General features: G+C 51.5%; 5 protein-coding genes across 5 annotated transcripts; 2 read left to right on the forward strand and 3 right to left on the reverse strand.

Annotated features, from left to right (window-relative positions):
• Nucleotides 1–107: 107 nt before the first annotated feature.
• On the reverse strand, nt 108–458 carry CC77DRAFT_1060009 (hypothetical protein; the record flags this gene model as incomplete). Its single annotated transcript, XM_018528297.1, has 1 exon — nt 108–458. The coding sequence occupies one exon, from the start codon at nt 456–458 to the stop codon at nt 108–110; it is 351 nt and encodes a 116-aa protein (XP_018387521.1).
• Nucleotides 459–618: 160 nt separating this feature from the next.
• On the forward strand, nt 619–3406 carry CC77DRAFT_959943 (hypothetical protein). The gene is made up of 2 exons (XM_018535591.1): nt 619–1108; nt 1163–3406. The coding sequence occupies exons 1-2, from the start codon at nt 845–847 to the stop codon at nt 3242–3244; spliced, it is 2346 nt and encodes a 781-aa protein (XP_018387522.1). The 5' UTR covers nt 619–844; the 3' UTR covers nt 3245–3406.
• A 503-nt stretch (nt 3407–3909) lies between these two features.
• On the reverse strand, nt 3910–4290 carry CC77DRAFT_1060011 (hypothetical protein; the record flags this gene model as incomplete). Its single annotated transcript, XM_018528298.1, has 1 exon — nt 3910–4290. One exon carries the CDS (start codon nt 4288–4290, stop codon nt 3910–3912), a length of 381 nt encoding a protein of 126 aa, XP_018387523.1.
• Nucleotides 4291–6181: 1891 nt separating this feature from the next.
• Nucleotides 6182–6498, forward strand: CC77DRAFT_783388 (hypothetical protein). Its single transcript, XM_018533162.1, has one exon. It carries the CDS (start codon nt 6265–6267, stop codon nt 6439–6441), a length of 177 nt encoding a protein of 58 aa, XP_018387524.1. The 5' UTR covers nt 6182–6264; the 3' UTR covers nt 6442–6498.
• On the reverse strand, nt 6326–13483 carry CC77DRAFT_783357 (hypothetical protein). Its single transcript, XM_018533160.1, has 7 exons — nt 10586–13483; nt 10234–10534; nt 10055–10181; nt 9068–10004; nt 8349–9021; nt 7535–8301; nt 6326–7487 (listed from the first exon to the last, which is right to left on the reverse strand). The coding sequence occupies exons 1-7, from the start codon at nt 13295–13297 to the stop codon at nt 6555–6557; spliced, it is 6450 nt and encodes a 2149-aa protein (XP_018387525.1). The 5' UTR covers nt 13298–13483; the 3' UTR covers nt 6326–6554.
• Nucleotides 13484–13605: the final 122 nt, after the last annotated feature.

Genomic DNA, 13605 nt, shown 5'->3' on the forward strand with positions numbered 1-13605 from the left:
CTGTGTCTATGAATGTTAGTCTATACGAGGCTAAGGCACACTACGAAAAATATATACCTCGTGAACGCTTGCACCGTATTCAGCAAAGACTTCAGAACGATACTGAATCATATGTATCTGAACATGTTGTTCTTCACGCTTCTCTTCATGGACGCTGGCTTCCCATCTTCGTATTCGATGCCAGCTTCTCCTCCCTCACTGTCGTGCCCGGCCAGCTTTGCCATCACTTCCGCGTCGAGCTCAGCTTGCGTTTTCTTTTTAGGCTTTATCTCTTCTGGAGACTTGGCATCGGCCTTTTGAGCATTGTCTTTGACCGGGTTTGGGGTTTGGGACTTTGCATCTGAGTAGTTTCTGGTGTAGATAACTGGTGGCACTATTTGCCGACTGGTTGCTTTTGAGGGCGGCGTGATGAGGAAACGAATAGGAACTCGCCCTGTGGTTTGCCGTAGAGATAACATGATAGAAGGAATCTGGTCAGGAGGGTGTGTAGTGAAATCGTGGCAACAGGAATTCAGGAAGATTGAAACAGTGAATTTACGTCACTGTGACCGCGGTCGCCTCACTCACGTGAAAGCTGAGTGCCTGAACCGTGACTGGGTAGATGAACCATGAGTGCACAACGTCTGACATGATAGTTTGCTATTCCTGGGCAGTACAAGTTCTCGCGGACACGCGACTTCTCGTCCTGTCGACACGTAAACTTACTTCGCTTTGCTCATTCCGCGCGGTGCTTGACGTTGCCAAGGCGCTAGTGCATGCAGCCCATTTTCAGTTTCGCGACTGAGGATACCATCACTCCACGACACGCGCGCCAACCCACCATAACCCCCGGAAGTCATCCACAATGGTCGTCACATCTTCCTGGTCCAACGTCGAGGACGAGGTGCTGAAGGCTGCCATCAGCAAGTATGGGCTGAATCAGTGGTCGCGATGCGCCTCGCTGCTGTCCAAGAAGAGCGCGAAACAATGCAAATCTCGCTGGACAAACTGGATCGACCCCGCCATCCGGAAGACAGACTGGTCGCGAGAGGAGGATGAAAAGCTTCTGACCATGGCAAAACTGCTCCCTACCCAGTGGAGAACTATTGCGCCCATTGTTGGACGAACGGTACGTAGCCGCAACTGTCCCCTTTATTTGAAATACCCATCTAACGTCACCTAGGCGACCCAATGTCTCGAGCGCTACCAAAAGCTGTTGGACGAACAAGAGTCGAGGGAATCTGGTGATCTTGGACTGGCAGGCCCGGAGGGCGGAGATTCAGCCGCTCCTTCAGCAGAGGATGTACGGCGCCTTCGTCCCGGAGAGGTCGACGCATACGCCGAGAGCCGTCCCGCAAGACCCGATGCGGTTGACATCGATGAGGAAGACAAGGAGATGTTGTCAGAGGCGCGTGCGCGTTTGGCAAACGTCAGTGGTAAGAAGGCCAAGCGGAAGGCTCGCGAGCGGCAACTGGAGGAATCAAGAAGGCTTGCCCTGCTTCAGAAGCGACGAGAACTGAAAGCGGCTGGTATCAACATCAAGATCACCCCGAAGAAAGGCAATCACATCGACTACAACGCCGACGTACCGCTCGAGAAGGAAGTTCCCGCTGGTTTCTTCGATACCACCGAGGAAATAGACCGCAACGAACAACAACGAGAGGCCTTCGATCCGCGAAAGCAACAACTTGCAAACAAGAGAAAGATGGAGTCACAGGAGGACGGGGGAGGTGACAGGAAGAAGAAGAAAGACGAGAAGTCAGGAGGTCTTGCTGCATCATATGCGAAGGCCGCACAGGCACAGAGAATACGGGAAGCAGAGCAGAGCAGCAAGCGCCGCGCTCTTGTGCTTCCAACTCCACAGGTCGGAGAAGCTGAGCTGGAAGATATCGTCAAGATGGGAACGACAGGACAACGCGCAATCTCTGCAGGCAGTAGCGATAACATGGCGACTCAGGGTCTGATTGGAAATTATTCGAATGTGATCGGCAACACTCCCATTCGTACACCCATGGCACCCAAGGAGGAGGACTACGTCGCGAATGAAGTACGAAACGCTCGAATGCGAACAGAAACGCAGTCCGCTCTACTAGGTGGCGATAACCCGGATCTTGTCGACGATGAGGCGCCTGCTTCGTTGTCCGGACCTGCTTCACGACACCAGATTGTGACGCCAAATCCCATGGCAACACCATTCAGACAAGCCAATGGCGCAGTCGGAGATACACCTATGCGACAGATACCAGGAGCGACGCCCATGCGGACTCCTCGTGACACCCTACGCCTGAATGGCGAAGAGAGTGGCATGCAACTGGTTGGACAGACACCTCGCGACATCAAACTAAGGGAGCAGGCAAAGCGTCAAGATCTTAAGAGCAGACTTGCTGCATTGCCGAAGCCAAAAGAAGAGAGCTGGGAGTTTGAGCTTCCTGAAGAGCAAGCAGATCAAATGGAAGTTGAAGTCAGCGAAGAAGACGCTGCTGAACGGGACCGAAAAGCTCGGGAGGCGCGCGAAGCCCAAGAAGCTGCAGAGTTTGGCAGGCAAACGCAAGTCGTGCAGAAGTTCCTCCCAAGGCCATCAGTAGTCGACATCGACGTGCTAATGAAACGCGCGCTGGACCTCTCCGACCCCGTCGAACGCGAGATCGAGATCGAAATGGCCAAGCTCATTGCCAACGACGTCCAGAAGTTTGGAGATGGCCGGGTTACCGGTACAGCACAACGAGTTGAATCCATGACGGACGATGCTTTACGGAATGCTAAGATGGAGCTTGCTCTTGAGCTTGCGATGACCACCGACAAAGACAAGAAGGCCTTCCACGCAGACCTCAATACATCGTGGACCACGCTTCACGGTTCGAAAATTCTGCCTGGCATTGCGGGCTACGAGGAAGACGAAATCGACGAGCACCAACTTCTTGTCGAGGCTTTTGACAATGCGCAAGAGTCCATCATCGAAGCAGCAGAACGTGCGAACAAGATCGAGAAGCGCTTAACTACACACCACGCAGGATATGTCAAACGGTCAAATCTATTACGTGAGAAGATCAGTGGCGCATTTTCAGCACTTGAGAGAGCTAGAGATGATTTGAACACAGCGAGGACGGCACAATACAGTGAGCAAACTGCGATTGCACGTAGATTGGAGAGCTTGCGCAACGAAGTTCAGTTCGTTACCAAGAGGGAGAGGGAGGCACAAGAGCTGTACAGGAAGAGGAAGGAAGAGCTCGATAACTTGCAGCAGCCTGTCAATGGTGTATATTAAGCGGTTTCGTGGGCATATGTTTTGTTCAAGCCCTTGTTTTGATATTGTTGGATGAAGGGTGGAAGGTCGCTGACCGTATGCATTGGCGTGGCGTTTGAAATTGCACGGCAGGTACATTTGAGACTGCTTTTTGAAATACCAATGTCATTACTATGATCTACCTCAACACATACCGTACTCATGACATGTACAAACTGCGACGCCTATCGACGGGTCTATCATGCTCACGATTGCCGTCTCATGCGTGACGTCAAATAGACCCGAGATCGACCATGCATATTGCTTTTCAGCCAACGCCGAAGGCCGAAGTGTTTAGTGTCAGGGCATTACCTTATGTCGTATGGGTATCACAAGAACAGAAGCAAGACGCACACGTAGCAGAGTAACAAGTCATTGGTAGAAAGTCTGTTCATATTCATAATCTCCATGATACACGATGAAGAACCCAACCAGAGCCCCAGTCCAATCCAGTCCATTGGGGTATAAGAAAGGCACCAATCCAACATCCCCGAAGGCGGGTAAATGTTCAAAGAAACCCAGAATTGACGCCACTGTCCCCGTTGCCGTGATAGACCCAATCTAAACGAATTGAAGAGCAAGAATCCAAATGGTTAACGCGCCCATTAAACTTTCATAAACACATGCGAAACATGACATGGGCCAAACTAGCACTTGCCGTCAAGAACCTCAAAGATGCCGACGACGTGGACTTCGCTTGTGCCGCGGCCCATGCTAGGTCGTGGCTCGAGGACGTCGAGTTCTTGCTCAAACAAGTGCTTCTCCTCTTCCATCTCGAACTCGTACATGCTAGGCTTGCGACGGACGGCGAGCAGTTGCCTGATGGATGAGCCTGAGGAGCGGTGGCTGTGTGGCGAAGAGTTGCGGGTCAGAGGCGTAGTGCTTGAGGAAATAATGGATGATGGCGAGGCAGAGCGCATTGAGTTGCGGTTTGGGCTAAAGGCAGTCTTAAGACGACGGAGGGATCCGGATGTGCTTCGGAGGGGAGTGAAGGATTGGAAGCGGTTGGTGCGGCTTGGGGAAGGCATTTTGACTGTTGGGTTGGTCCTTCGGAGTGGTAGCGATGGAAAGTAGATTGGTGATTAGTCGGATGTTGTGATGGTAGTATTTGCTTCTTGGTCCGGCAGTCGATACAATGTAACTTCCCGTTGGTTGAGTAGGTGAAGTTTGTGGAGTTCGACAAGGCAGATTGGTGTAGAAAGAACCAGCTGTCCTTGGGAAGGGTAATGTAAGGAATGTAGTTGGAATTGGGGGTACGTCAACGAATGTTGGCTCTGAGGGTCGGCTTGCGAATCAGAGGGGATGACGTGTAATGCAGCGGGCGTGCGTGGAGGCGAGAGCTCAACAAAAGTCTCGTGATGTAGACCAGCTTCGAGTAAATTGCGGCAGTGTCGAAGGGAGATCAACTCTGTTCAAAGGTATATATGGATAGATGGGGCAAAGAACAGAAGCGCGCACAGATACACGAAAGCGAAGGTATGTAAAGGGATGAAGAAGGAAGTTCACGAAGGTATTCCTGTTGGAAAAACAGCGGACTCGCGGATCCTTAAGCTGCGTGTCGCATGTGCTCTGTGCCAGTGCGTGTTACGTCCCAGAGCTAAAACCTTGGACAGACGGAGCAGCGGCATCCCTGTCAGGAACGCGTGAATTGAGGGGTAGAGCCTCGTTTGATCACCGGTCTAGAAACAAGCGAGCGGGAGACATGCTGTGCCCATTGATTGCGCCGCGGAATGATTGCATGGCTTCATTTCTCAGGAGCCTGCAATCGATAAGAGATTGCATGGCCATGTGTAGAGACAGGATCATCCTCACTTGTCGTGGAGAATCGTTGATGGCCGACTTGTTGGTGGCTTCACAAGAAATTGTGAGGGTTGCCGTAGCTATTCTTACGTCGGCGATTAGCTAGTCTATGTTTTTGTTGACGTTGTTGTTGTTGCTTTTCTGCGCGACGCGTTCTGCAGGTGTCCGCGTGCTGTCATCCACACCGGCGTTCTGCATCATCGTCAGGGAGGTCCGCCATCACGTCCAAGCCATAAACTTGTCGAGTAGGCACGATGATCGGAGAGGTTTCCGCTCGCCATCGACCTGGAGCCGGTCAAGCCGCTCCTAGTTCGGCCAGTTCAGACGCAACCACCCTGGCCGTTGTTTCCTGCGTGCATCCCACCAGCCATAAGAAGGCATTACCCAGCACATGAAGCTCACAATGTCTCCATGCTTAAACGGCCTGTCTCGAGACCTGGTGCTGCGTGTGTGATGCAAGAATCTGCGACAGGCGAGCGTATCCGAAAGTGGAATAGCCTGGTTCGCCGAGCTATCTGACGGCAGACCAGTGTTTCAGACGCAGCGGACGTTCAACAGATGCAGACGCGTTTTTGATGCTCCGGTGTGATGCTACGTAGTGGTGTGTCAACGTTGGAACTTGTTGTAGACGTAGCAAAGACTGGTATGCATTGTGCTCACGGCTCTTGATGTGAGGGGGGTCTGGTGGACACCACACTCGAGTGCACCCTTAGCAGAAGCGATGAGCCGATCAACGTTTCAGGTGCGCATGCAGCTTCTATCGACGTGCGGGGCGATCGTATTTACTAGTGCATTATGTTCGCGTGGTCCTTGTTAGGTCTAGAAGAGAGGAAGAAGCTGAAAACTAGCTGTAAATCAGGAACGGGCGACAGCACTTTCCAATCCAAAGTGGCGGAAGATACAATTAGCGTCTGTCACCTGAGCATGTTCATGCAGCATATGCTGTCTGATCATTTTCTGTACCATGGTACGGTTGCTCGTTGGCAAGCGTGCTATGGCAAGATCCTGGGCAGGTTCACGATAAACGTTGAGTAGTGTACCAGACAACCTCATGCGCCACTCTGCGAACTAGTACCAACGACTCTCGTATCCTTCAATCAAAAGTCGACCAAGTGATGAAAACAGCCACCGGCAGGAGAGAAGTAAAGCTTTGTGATAGGGAATATCTAAGGTGATTTGATCAATCGCTCAACGCCGACGCTATGCAATGCCAAAAGTTAACTCCACCACCGACATTACACCGTTACAAGCACTACCCCAACACCGATCCAACCCATCAGTCCCATACCAGCGTTGCGTGTCGGGTTGATGCCAGCCGCCTACGTATCCAATCATTCCAGACGTTCATGCAACAGGCTTCGTGTCGTGCACCACTCTGAACCATCCGACTCTGGCTCGACCCTTTGCCGAAGCCGTACCAAGCCATTTTGATCGACGTGATTGACACACGCCATACATATTCTCGGCGGTCATAAACAAATCCCATCGGACGCTAACTACGCCTTTTTTGGGTGAAACTCCTCCTAATCGATTCACCCCATGCCGAGTTATCAAGCACTTCCAAAACATCTGCCGCACTGACTGCGCTATTTCCACGGCTACGACTACCCGCTTGCCCGGGATCGACTTCGAGAGGACTAGGTGGCCGACTAAGTGCCGAAGCAAACTGCCATTCTTGCTCTTCTCCAGACAGAGAGAAGGGAGATGGTTGCGGACTTGCCCGTGTAGGCGAGGCTGTTGGTGTCTGTTGTATTGAGTTGGTTCTGCTCCGTGTGCGGTCGTAGGGGAAAGCTGGTGGCGACGTGGACTGACCAGCCGAGTTTCGAGGGGAGGGTGCGTAGAGATCTTGGGGTGAGAAGAGAGGACTGGGAGGTCCGGAAGATTGCCCTCGTTGGGCGTCTGTAATGTCTTCATCGTCGATGAAGATCTCGGGAACGGTGAACTGCGGGATTGCTGTCATACGTCCCTGCTTCTTTTGATCCATGGCGCGGCGGAAGCGTCGTGCCCAGTATAATGTGTCGAAGAAACCAACAACCACGTTGCGGCGAACAGCTTCTTGGACTCTTTGTAGACGAGCTCTGCGCCTCAAGAACTCCTCTAATCTCAAGCTCTTATTATCATTGATGACCTTGTGATGAGCCAAGATCATCAGCAATGAAGAGAACTGGATACCTCTATCAGGGTCACTTGACACAAGCACTTCCTCATAGAAAATGTTCATGCGTTGTCGTCTGCGACGTATTTCCGCGATCGGTAGCTGTGCGAGACGACGGTTCAGCTTGTCAAGATCGATCTCTTTAGTCAGCTCACGACCGGATACTGGGAGGCTGGATTCCCTTCGAGGTGCTACAGCACATTCATCGATCAAGGAACCGACGGTAAAGTCGCCGTCATAAATACGCATCTCAAAGATACCGGAGAGTTCCTAGTGTTGTTAGCTTCGTGCTTTGATACGAACATTGATAAACCTACACCCAGGAGCCTTGGAAACACATCCCTTGAGATATAGCCTGTCCCGTTAGGATCAAACTCTGCCCAAGCTTGTTTGAAGCGGCGGATCTCTTCTCGGCTGATGACAGACAACCCACTGCTTCTTTGATACACGTAACTGAAACTTTCGTATATCAGCGAAACAAACAAGTTGACGAAGATGTACATGCTCAAAATGTTCCAAGTGATGAACAAAGCTCGCGCCCATTCCGGACTGCCACAGTCGCTGTTGAAGTACTTGTCGCCTACCGTGCAGTAAGGTTTGTCGACGTTGGCGAAGTCCTCCATGAACTCGTTCCAACCCTCACCACCACTCGTTACAAAGAGGAAAACAAGTGCTTTGGGTACGGTCCGGAAGTTGACATTTCCAGTTTCATTGGCTCCGAATCTGGTGAGACCGAAGGTTTGGGTGAGGGCGATGGCATATACCAAGAACAGGACGAACCATGTGGCAAGAAGGTTGGCGATGGACGCAAGACTTGCTGCCGCAGTCTTGAATAGCTGGTCGAGTTGGTTGTTCCGAGGGATGAGCATGAGAGCGATGGATACGAGGAAGAGCTTGTGCAGCTGGACGATTATCCTAACATCCTCCTTCGCTAACACAAGAATCGACGTGACGAAAGTACCTGCAACGGAGAAGATCGAGTACACGTCCCACGCGCTTCTCCGGAAACGATGCCAGGAGAGACCGATGATCCTGATGACTACATTCGCAATGAAGGTGATGGTAAGCGCGAGGAAGATATAGTCTTGTGATGTTAGTGTCAGTTTACAAAGCAGGTAGGACAGAACTCACCTCTAGCAGTCTCCCATGGTCCATATCCTGGATACCATTCCAGACAAAGCAGCAGAAGATGCAGTACCAGAACGCCGGTGATGGTTCTCTGCCAAGATCCAGTTTTCGTGACGGCTCTGCGGTAACACCACTCTTCCCAACTCTCTCGTTGCTTGGTGGAAGAGGGTCGCTTGGAGGGAGAGACTTGGCGGAGGAGCTTCCGCAGTTCTAGCCAAGAGCGCTGGTCTGTGGTCAAAAAGGCGACTCCAGTCTGTTCCGTGTAGTTGCGCATAAACACGGAAACAAATAGCGTCAAGACGAAAACAGCGCCGAGCAAGTTGAAAACAATGAAGAAGACAGAGTTGCCTTGAGATGCTCTGTCCTCTGGCTGAGTATAAACGCCAGTGATACTCATTGCAGTCCACATGTTGTCTGTCCAGCCTTCTTGCGACACAATCTGGAACAAGATGAAGAGGGCATCTCCAAAGTTATCGAAATCGTAATAAGGATTGGCAGCTTGGCGTGGGGCCAAAACATCCCAGTCGAACGGCGAGCTGTTGTACTCACCAACACAATCTCTCAGACTGGCGCCTCCAGGAAAGTCACCGTCGTTGCAAGACTGTAATTGGCCAACGAAGAGGTTCAAACCATAGATGGCAAAGGGGATCAGCAAGCTCAATGACACAAAAGCAGCCTGTTTACAGTTAGTTTGAAGTATGTATACCATAGGGCATGCTTACTGAGAAGAGTTTCCACCAACCGCGAACGATGAGCGCGTGGAAGTGGTTGCGTGCGCTATCGCTAATGTTGAGCAAACGCAGAGCTCTCAATGCTTTGAACGCGCCTACAGTTCGAGTGACTTGACCCTCATTCAAGAACGAGGTGCCAACGTTGACCCAGAGAGTGATCAATACAATACCATCTATGAAACCCCAGGAGCCGCGAAAGTATGCGTTGGGCGTCCAAAAGAAGCCATCAGCAATCACTTTGATGAGCGCCTCAATACTGAAGAGGACGGCAAAGCCCATATCTACCCACACGAACCAGTTCTTGACGCTGAACTCGTGAGTCATGAAGTATTCGCGTTGATACAATGGCGTCGTGATACAAGCCAACAATACCATGGCGATAATGGCAGCGTAGATAAATGCAGAGAATGCATACCAAACGGGAACGGATGGTGCAACTCCTTCAATACGGTCACCACCACGGCCAGGGCCCACAATCCGCTGACATAGCTTGCGGATCGGGTTGTTGGCTCGAAACACGAACAGGGAAACGTTGTAGTTCGGGTGGTTCCTCAAATACTCGCGTTGAGCCTTCTTTCGTCTCTCGGTAGCTGAGACGACCTCCTTTGCCATTGTTCTAGGATCAAGGTCCTCGTACGCACGGCTGAAGTCAAGGGAAGCGTAGAAAGGGTTGACTTCCCGGTGCACAATTCGGCGCTGGAATCGTTGCCAGATCGTGGACATGGTTCCGGATCCCACTATGGTCTTGGCCGGACGTATGCCAGGCCGAGGTTCTTCCTCTTGAGGGCTGTCATTACCATCCCCCTCATCGAGGAAGTCGCGAACAACCGCATCTTTGAGCAGCATTTCTGTGGCGGCGGAACCATAGTCAAGTGGATCTCTTCGACGCGCCTGTCCAAGCTTGAAAATGGACGATAGGGATAGATTACTATAATGTGTAAGCAGGTGTGTCATCAGTAGAAAGGGAGGTCAACATACCCAGTGCCCGAGGTAAGGCCATCTTCTTTTTGCTGCAGGAAAGCTTTGACTTGCTGTAAGCGCTTCTCGTCCTCGGAAACGTCAAAGTTCTCTTGAATGACAGCGATAAACATGTTCAAGACAATGACTAGTAAACAGTGAGTCCGCGGTCTTGGAGTGAATGTCAACATTATACTCACAGTTAGCAAAGATGAACCACATGATACAAAAGGACGCTCCTATCCACGCTGTACCGAACGGCTTCTGATGTTCGGTGACGTTGTACAGGATACTGGTCCAATCTTCACTGGAGAAGATTTGGTACATTCCTAGGAAGGAATTGTAGATATCGAAAAACGGTACGCGGATCGTCTCTCCACCGCTCTCCTCAGGAATCTCACCGCGAAACAGCTGGGAGGCGAAGATAGATGCCAGGAAAGTCAAAAGGAACACGAAGAGAATCAGGTTCAGCAAACCGCCCGCGTTTCCGAAAACAACTGTCTGGTATGGTTGTTAGCTGAATTCTTTCCAATGGCAAAGAGTAGAACGTACAATGAGGTCGCGTGTCATAGGCACAGCCAAGACAATGCGATAGACACGAATAATCTGAAAGATGGACAACCAGGCATAGGCTTTCCCATCGTGTGCATGCTTGATGGCTGGTATCTGTATGATGACTGTGATGATAGCGATCATGAGGTCGATGAGGTTCCGCCTGCCCTTGAAGAAATGTCTCCAGTCGACGATAATTCGTATGATGATCTCAACGAACAGGATGAACGTGACGATGATCTCGGTGGCATTGATGAAGGTGCGACGAAATTCGCTCATGTTGGCGCTTCTCATCATCTGGGCAACAAGGCCAAAGGCTATCACAACCACCCACACCCATAGAGTCTTGTCGTAAAGCCGCTTGAGACCGCTCACACGTTTCTTTTCGTCGTTGTTCTCGTCATCCTCCTCTTTGATCTCCACGCCAGTAAAAGCACTAGTCTTGCTTTCTTCGCGAATGATCTGGAAGGAGGAAGTAATGACAGCAATCAAAAGAGATATCAGCCATAAACTCAGAATCAGCATTCCCACGATGAAGAAGACGGAACTGATAAGGTAGTCTGTGTCGGCTACAGTGTAGAGCAAGTCAGACCAAGTGTTGGATGACATGATGACGAAAACAAGCTCAAGAGATTGAAGAATATTGTCAAAGCTTTTCGTGCCTGCAGCGGGGTTACTCATCTCAACGCATTTTGAACCTTTTGGGCAAAGAAAGCCTTTCCCCTTGTCAGGCCCAGGTGGCATACCCGGAGCAGGTATGTATGTCATAGGGTGATAGCCTGGAATATTATCCAGGTGACCACCGCAGAATTGACCTTCATTCGTGACGTTCGTGTTCCCCGTTAGATCTGTTGGATCATACCACACACAGTTTCTCCTGAGGCTTGACTTGAAACTTTGGACACCGACAATTGAGAAGAGGAGCCAGAAGAAGCTGATGAGGAATGCAACATTGACCAGCAAAGGCGCAGCCTTCTTCAAGCTCCTGAGGATAACGGAGGTACCGCTGGTAAGGTTCAGAAGACGGATGATGCGCAGACAGCTCAACATATCGAAGACGAGAATGACTCGGCTGTTGTCAATGTTCCACAGGCCTAGGACAAAAGCAATCCAGTAAGAAACGACGGCGACGAAGTCCGTTCGGTTGAAAGAATGTCTGAGATAGGCTCGATGTGCCAAGCGAGTGCGTTGTTGATGGCGTGCATCTCCTACTCCGATGTCGGTATGCATCTGCGCAGTGGTAAAGGTCCGGAGCACTGAAGGCTGGTGGGGATCCTGAGCGGGATCGGTATTGGTGGCACTTCTTCGCTGTGAAGGTTGTCGTTGGAGACCCCCGAACAACTGGTTTGCTTTGCTCATGACAGCCTCGCGCAAGCCAACCTGTCGGTTGATGGTACTGTACTCAACGGGATTGATGATAAAACCAGAGACAATGATGCGGATAATAACCTCTAGCGTGTATATGATAAAAAGGACGAACAGAGCGTAGTCAATGCCGTTGAATGTTGAGATCTCTTTGCTGTGCCCGGCATTGTATTGCGCTTTGGTGCGCGCATCCACTGCTAGAAGAACTGTCTGAATGACGATGAGTACAAGAAGCGTTGGCTCGACAACTGGATGCACAAGCAGGTCGCAGAGCTTGATCCTCAGTTTATTGTCGGCAGGGAAAATTCCCAGACTCTTTCCCCGCAAAGGATTTGGAGGATGTTGCCATGATGCACTTGGTGTTCTTGAGTAAACGATAGGCGACGGGGGCTTCTCGATTGGCGTGGATGGAACAGGTGAGGTAGGGCCATCTGTGGAATACTGGGGCAAGGTTGAAATTGACAAATGAGGTGGTGCAAGGCGTCCCTGATGTTGAGTGGATTTCCGCTGAAGGGTTCGTTCGGCAACTTGAGAATCATTGCTGACATTGACAACACGCTGGGACATATTCCGCATGATAGTCCCAGCCCTGTGTAGCGGCGACTCGAAATTGCCAGGCGACAAGGAGCGCTTCCTTCCTCTCGAGTCTCGCAAGTTGCCCCCCGCCTCCACCTGCCCGATATCGTCGCCATGGCGGCCTATCGGCGATGCATCGCCTGGACTGAGGAAGCGCACACTCTGGAAACTGGATCGATCTTGCTCAATCGGAGTAGTTGGGGCCGTGGCTCCGCTTATCGGTTGGAGATTGCGCGAATCTGTCAAGCGCGCTGTGTCGTCGTAGGTAGGGGAGAAGTAGTCGTGGTCCTCGGAGGTTGATCTGTCCACGTATGGCTCGTGCTCGTACGGTGTATCGACGTAGGATAATTGCGACGAGCCTGTCGTAGGCATTGGCGGCGATGTAGTGCCTTGGAATTCCATGCCCATGCCAAATCCGATGGCAGCCTGGAATGCGCCTGCATCCAAGGGCGAGCCAGGCTCCTCGTCTTCCACCACCCTCCGTATGCCATTATTCGCTGGGGGCAAATTGGTGTTTATTTGCGGCCGTTGGGCGAAGCGCGTAGGGCTGGGCGACACCTCTGCGATGGGCGAGTACTGAGAGTCGCGGAAGTGCCCCCCTGTTGCTATCGCGCCTGTCTGTCTGAGCAGGTTCCGTCCTCGGTCGCTGAGGGTCCGCCTGTGTTCTTGCGGCGCATCTTGTTCGAATTCATCAGGCGGGCGGTTGAGGTCTTGCAGAGGTATTGATTGGTGGGTGTGACTTCGGCCGTGGTTGGGATCTGGGTAGGACATCGGAGCGTCCTGTCTGGTTTGCGGCGTTCAATCCAGCATCTGATGCAGCTCAGCTCTCTCAGGATGCTATCGCGCAATCATGCAGGCTTCCAAACAAAGATAAACGAGTGTCGTGGTGAAAGGAGCGGTGGGAAAGGCGGTGGTGGGCTAGCTAAGTCCAGCGCAGAGTTGCAAAGGCGTGTCTTGTATGTTTGGTAGCAAAGTGTTGGTTGAAATGCGGGATGGATAGCGGATTCCCAAGCACGGACAAGGGTCAATGAGCGACAAGGATACGCAGCGTGGACTAGGGCTGAGGTTCTAATCTTAGT

Source organism: Alternaria alternata (assembly GCF_001642055.1).
Source record: "Alternaria alternata strain SRC1lrK2f unplaced genomic scaffold CC77scaffold_7, whole genome shotgun sequence".
Taxonomy (NCBI): domain Eukaryota; kingdom Fungi; phylum Ascomycota; class Dothideomycetes; order Pleosporales; family Pleosporaceae; genus Alternaria; species Alternaria alternata.

Excerpts from the sequence above, each read along its gene's own strand:
- CC77DRAFT_783357 (XM_018533160.1), bottom strand. The coding sequence starts at position 13,297 with ATGTCCTACCCAGATCCCAACCACGGCCGAAGTCACACCCACCAATCA. Across the intron at positions 10,005-10,054 it reads GGCCTTACCTCGGGCACTGG|TAATCTATCCCTATCGTCCA; the intron begins GTATGTTGACCT and ends TACACATTATAG. Across the intron at positions 9,022-9,067 it reads GTTGGTGGAAACTCTTCTCA|GCTGCTTTTGTGTCATTGAG; the intron begins GTAAGCATGCCC and ends AACTGTAAACAG.
- CC77DRAFT_959943 (XM_018535591.1), top strand. The coding sequence starts at position 845 with ATGGTCGTCACATCTTCCTGGTCCAACGTCGAGGACGAGGTGCTGAAG. Across the intron at positions 1,109-1,162 it reads CGCCCATTGTTGGACGAACG|GCGACCCAATGTCTCGAGCG; the intron begins GTACGTAGCCGC and ends AACGTCACCTAG.
- CC77DRAFT_783388 (XM_018533162.1), top strand. The coding sequence starts at position 6,265 with ATGCAATGCCAAAAGTTAACTCCACCACCGACATTACACCGTTACAAG.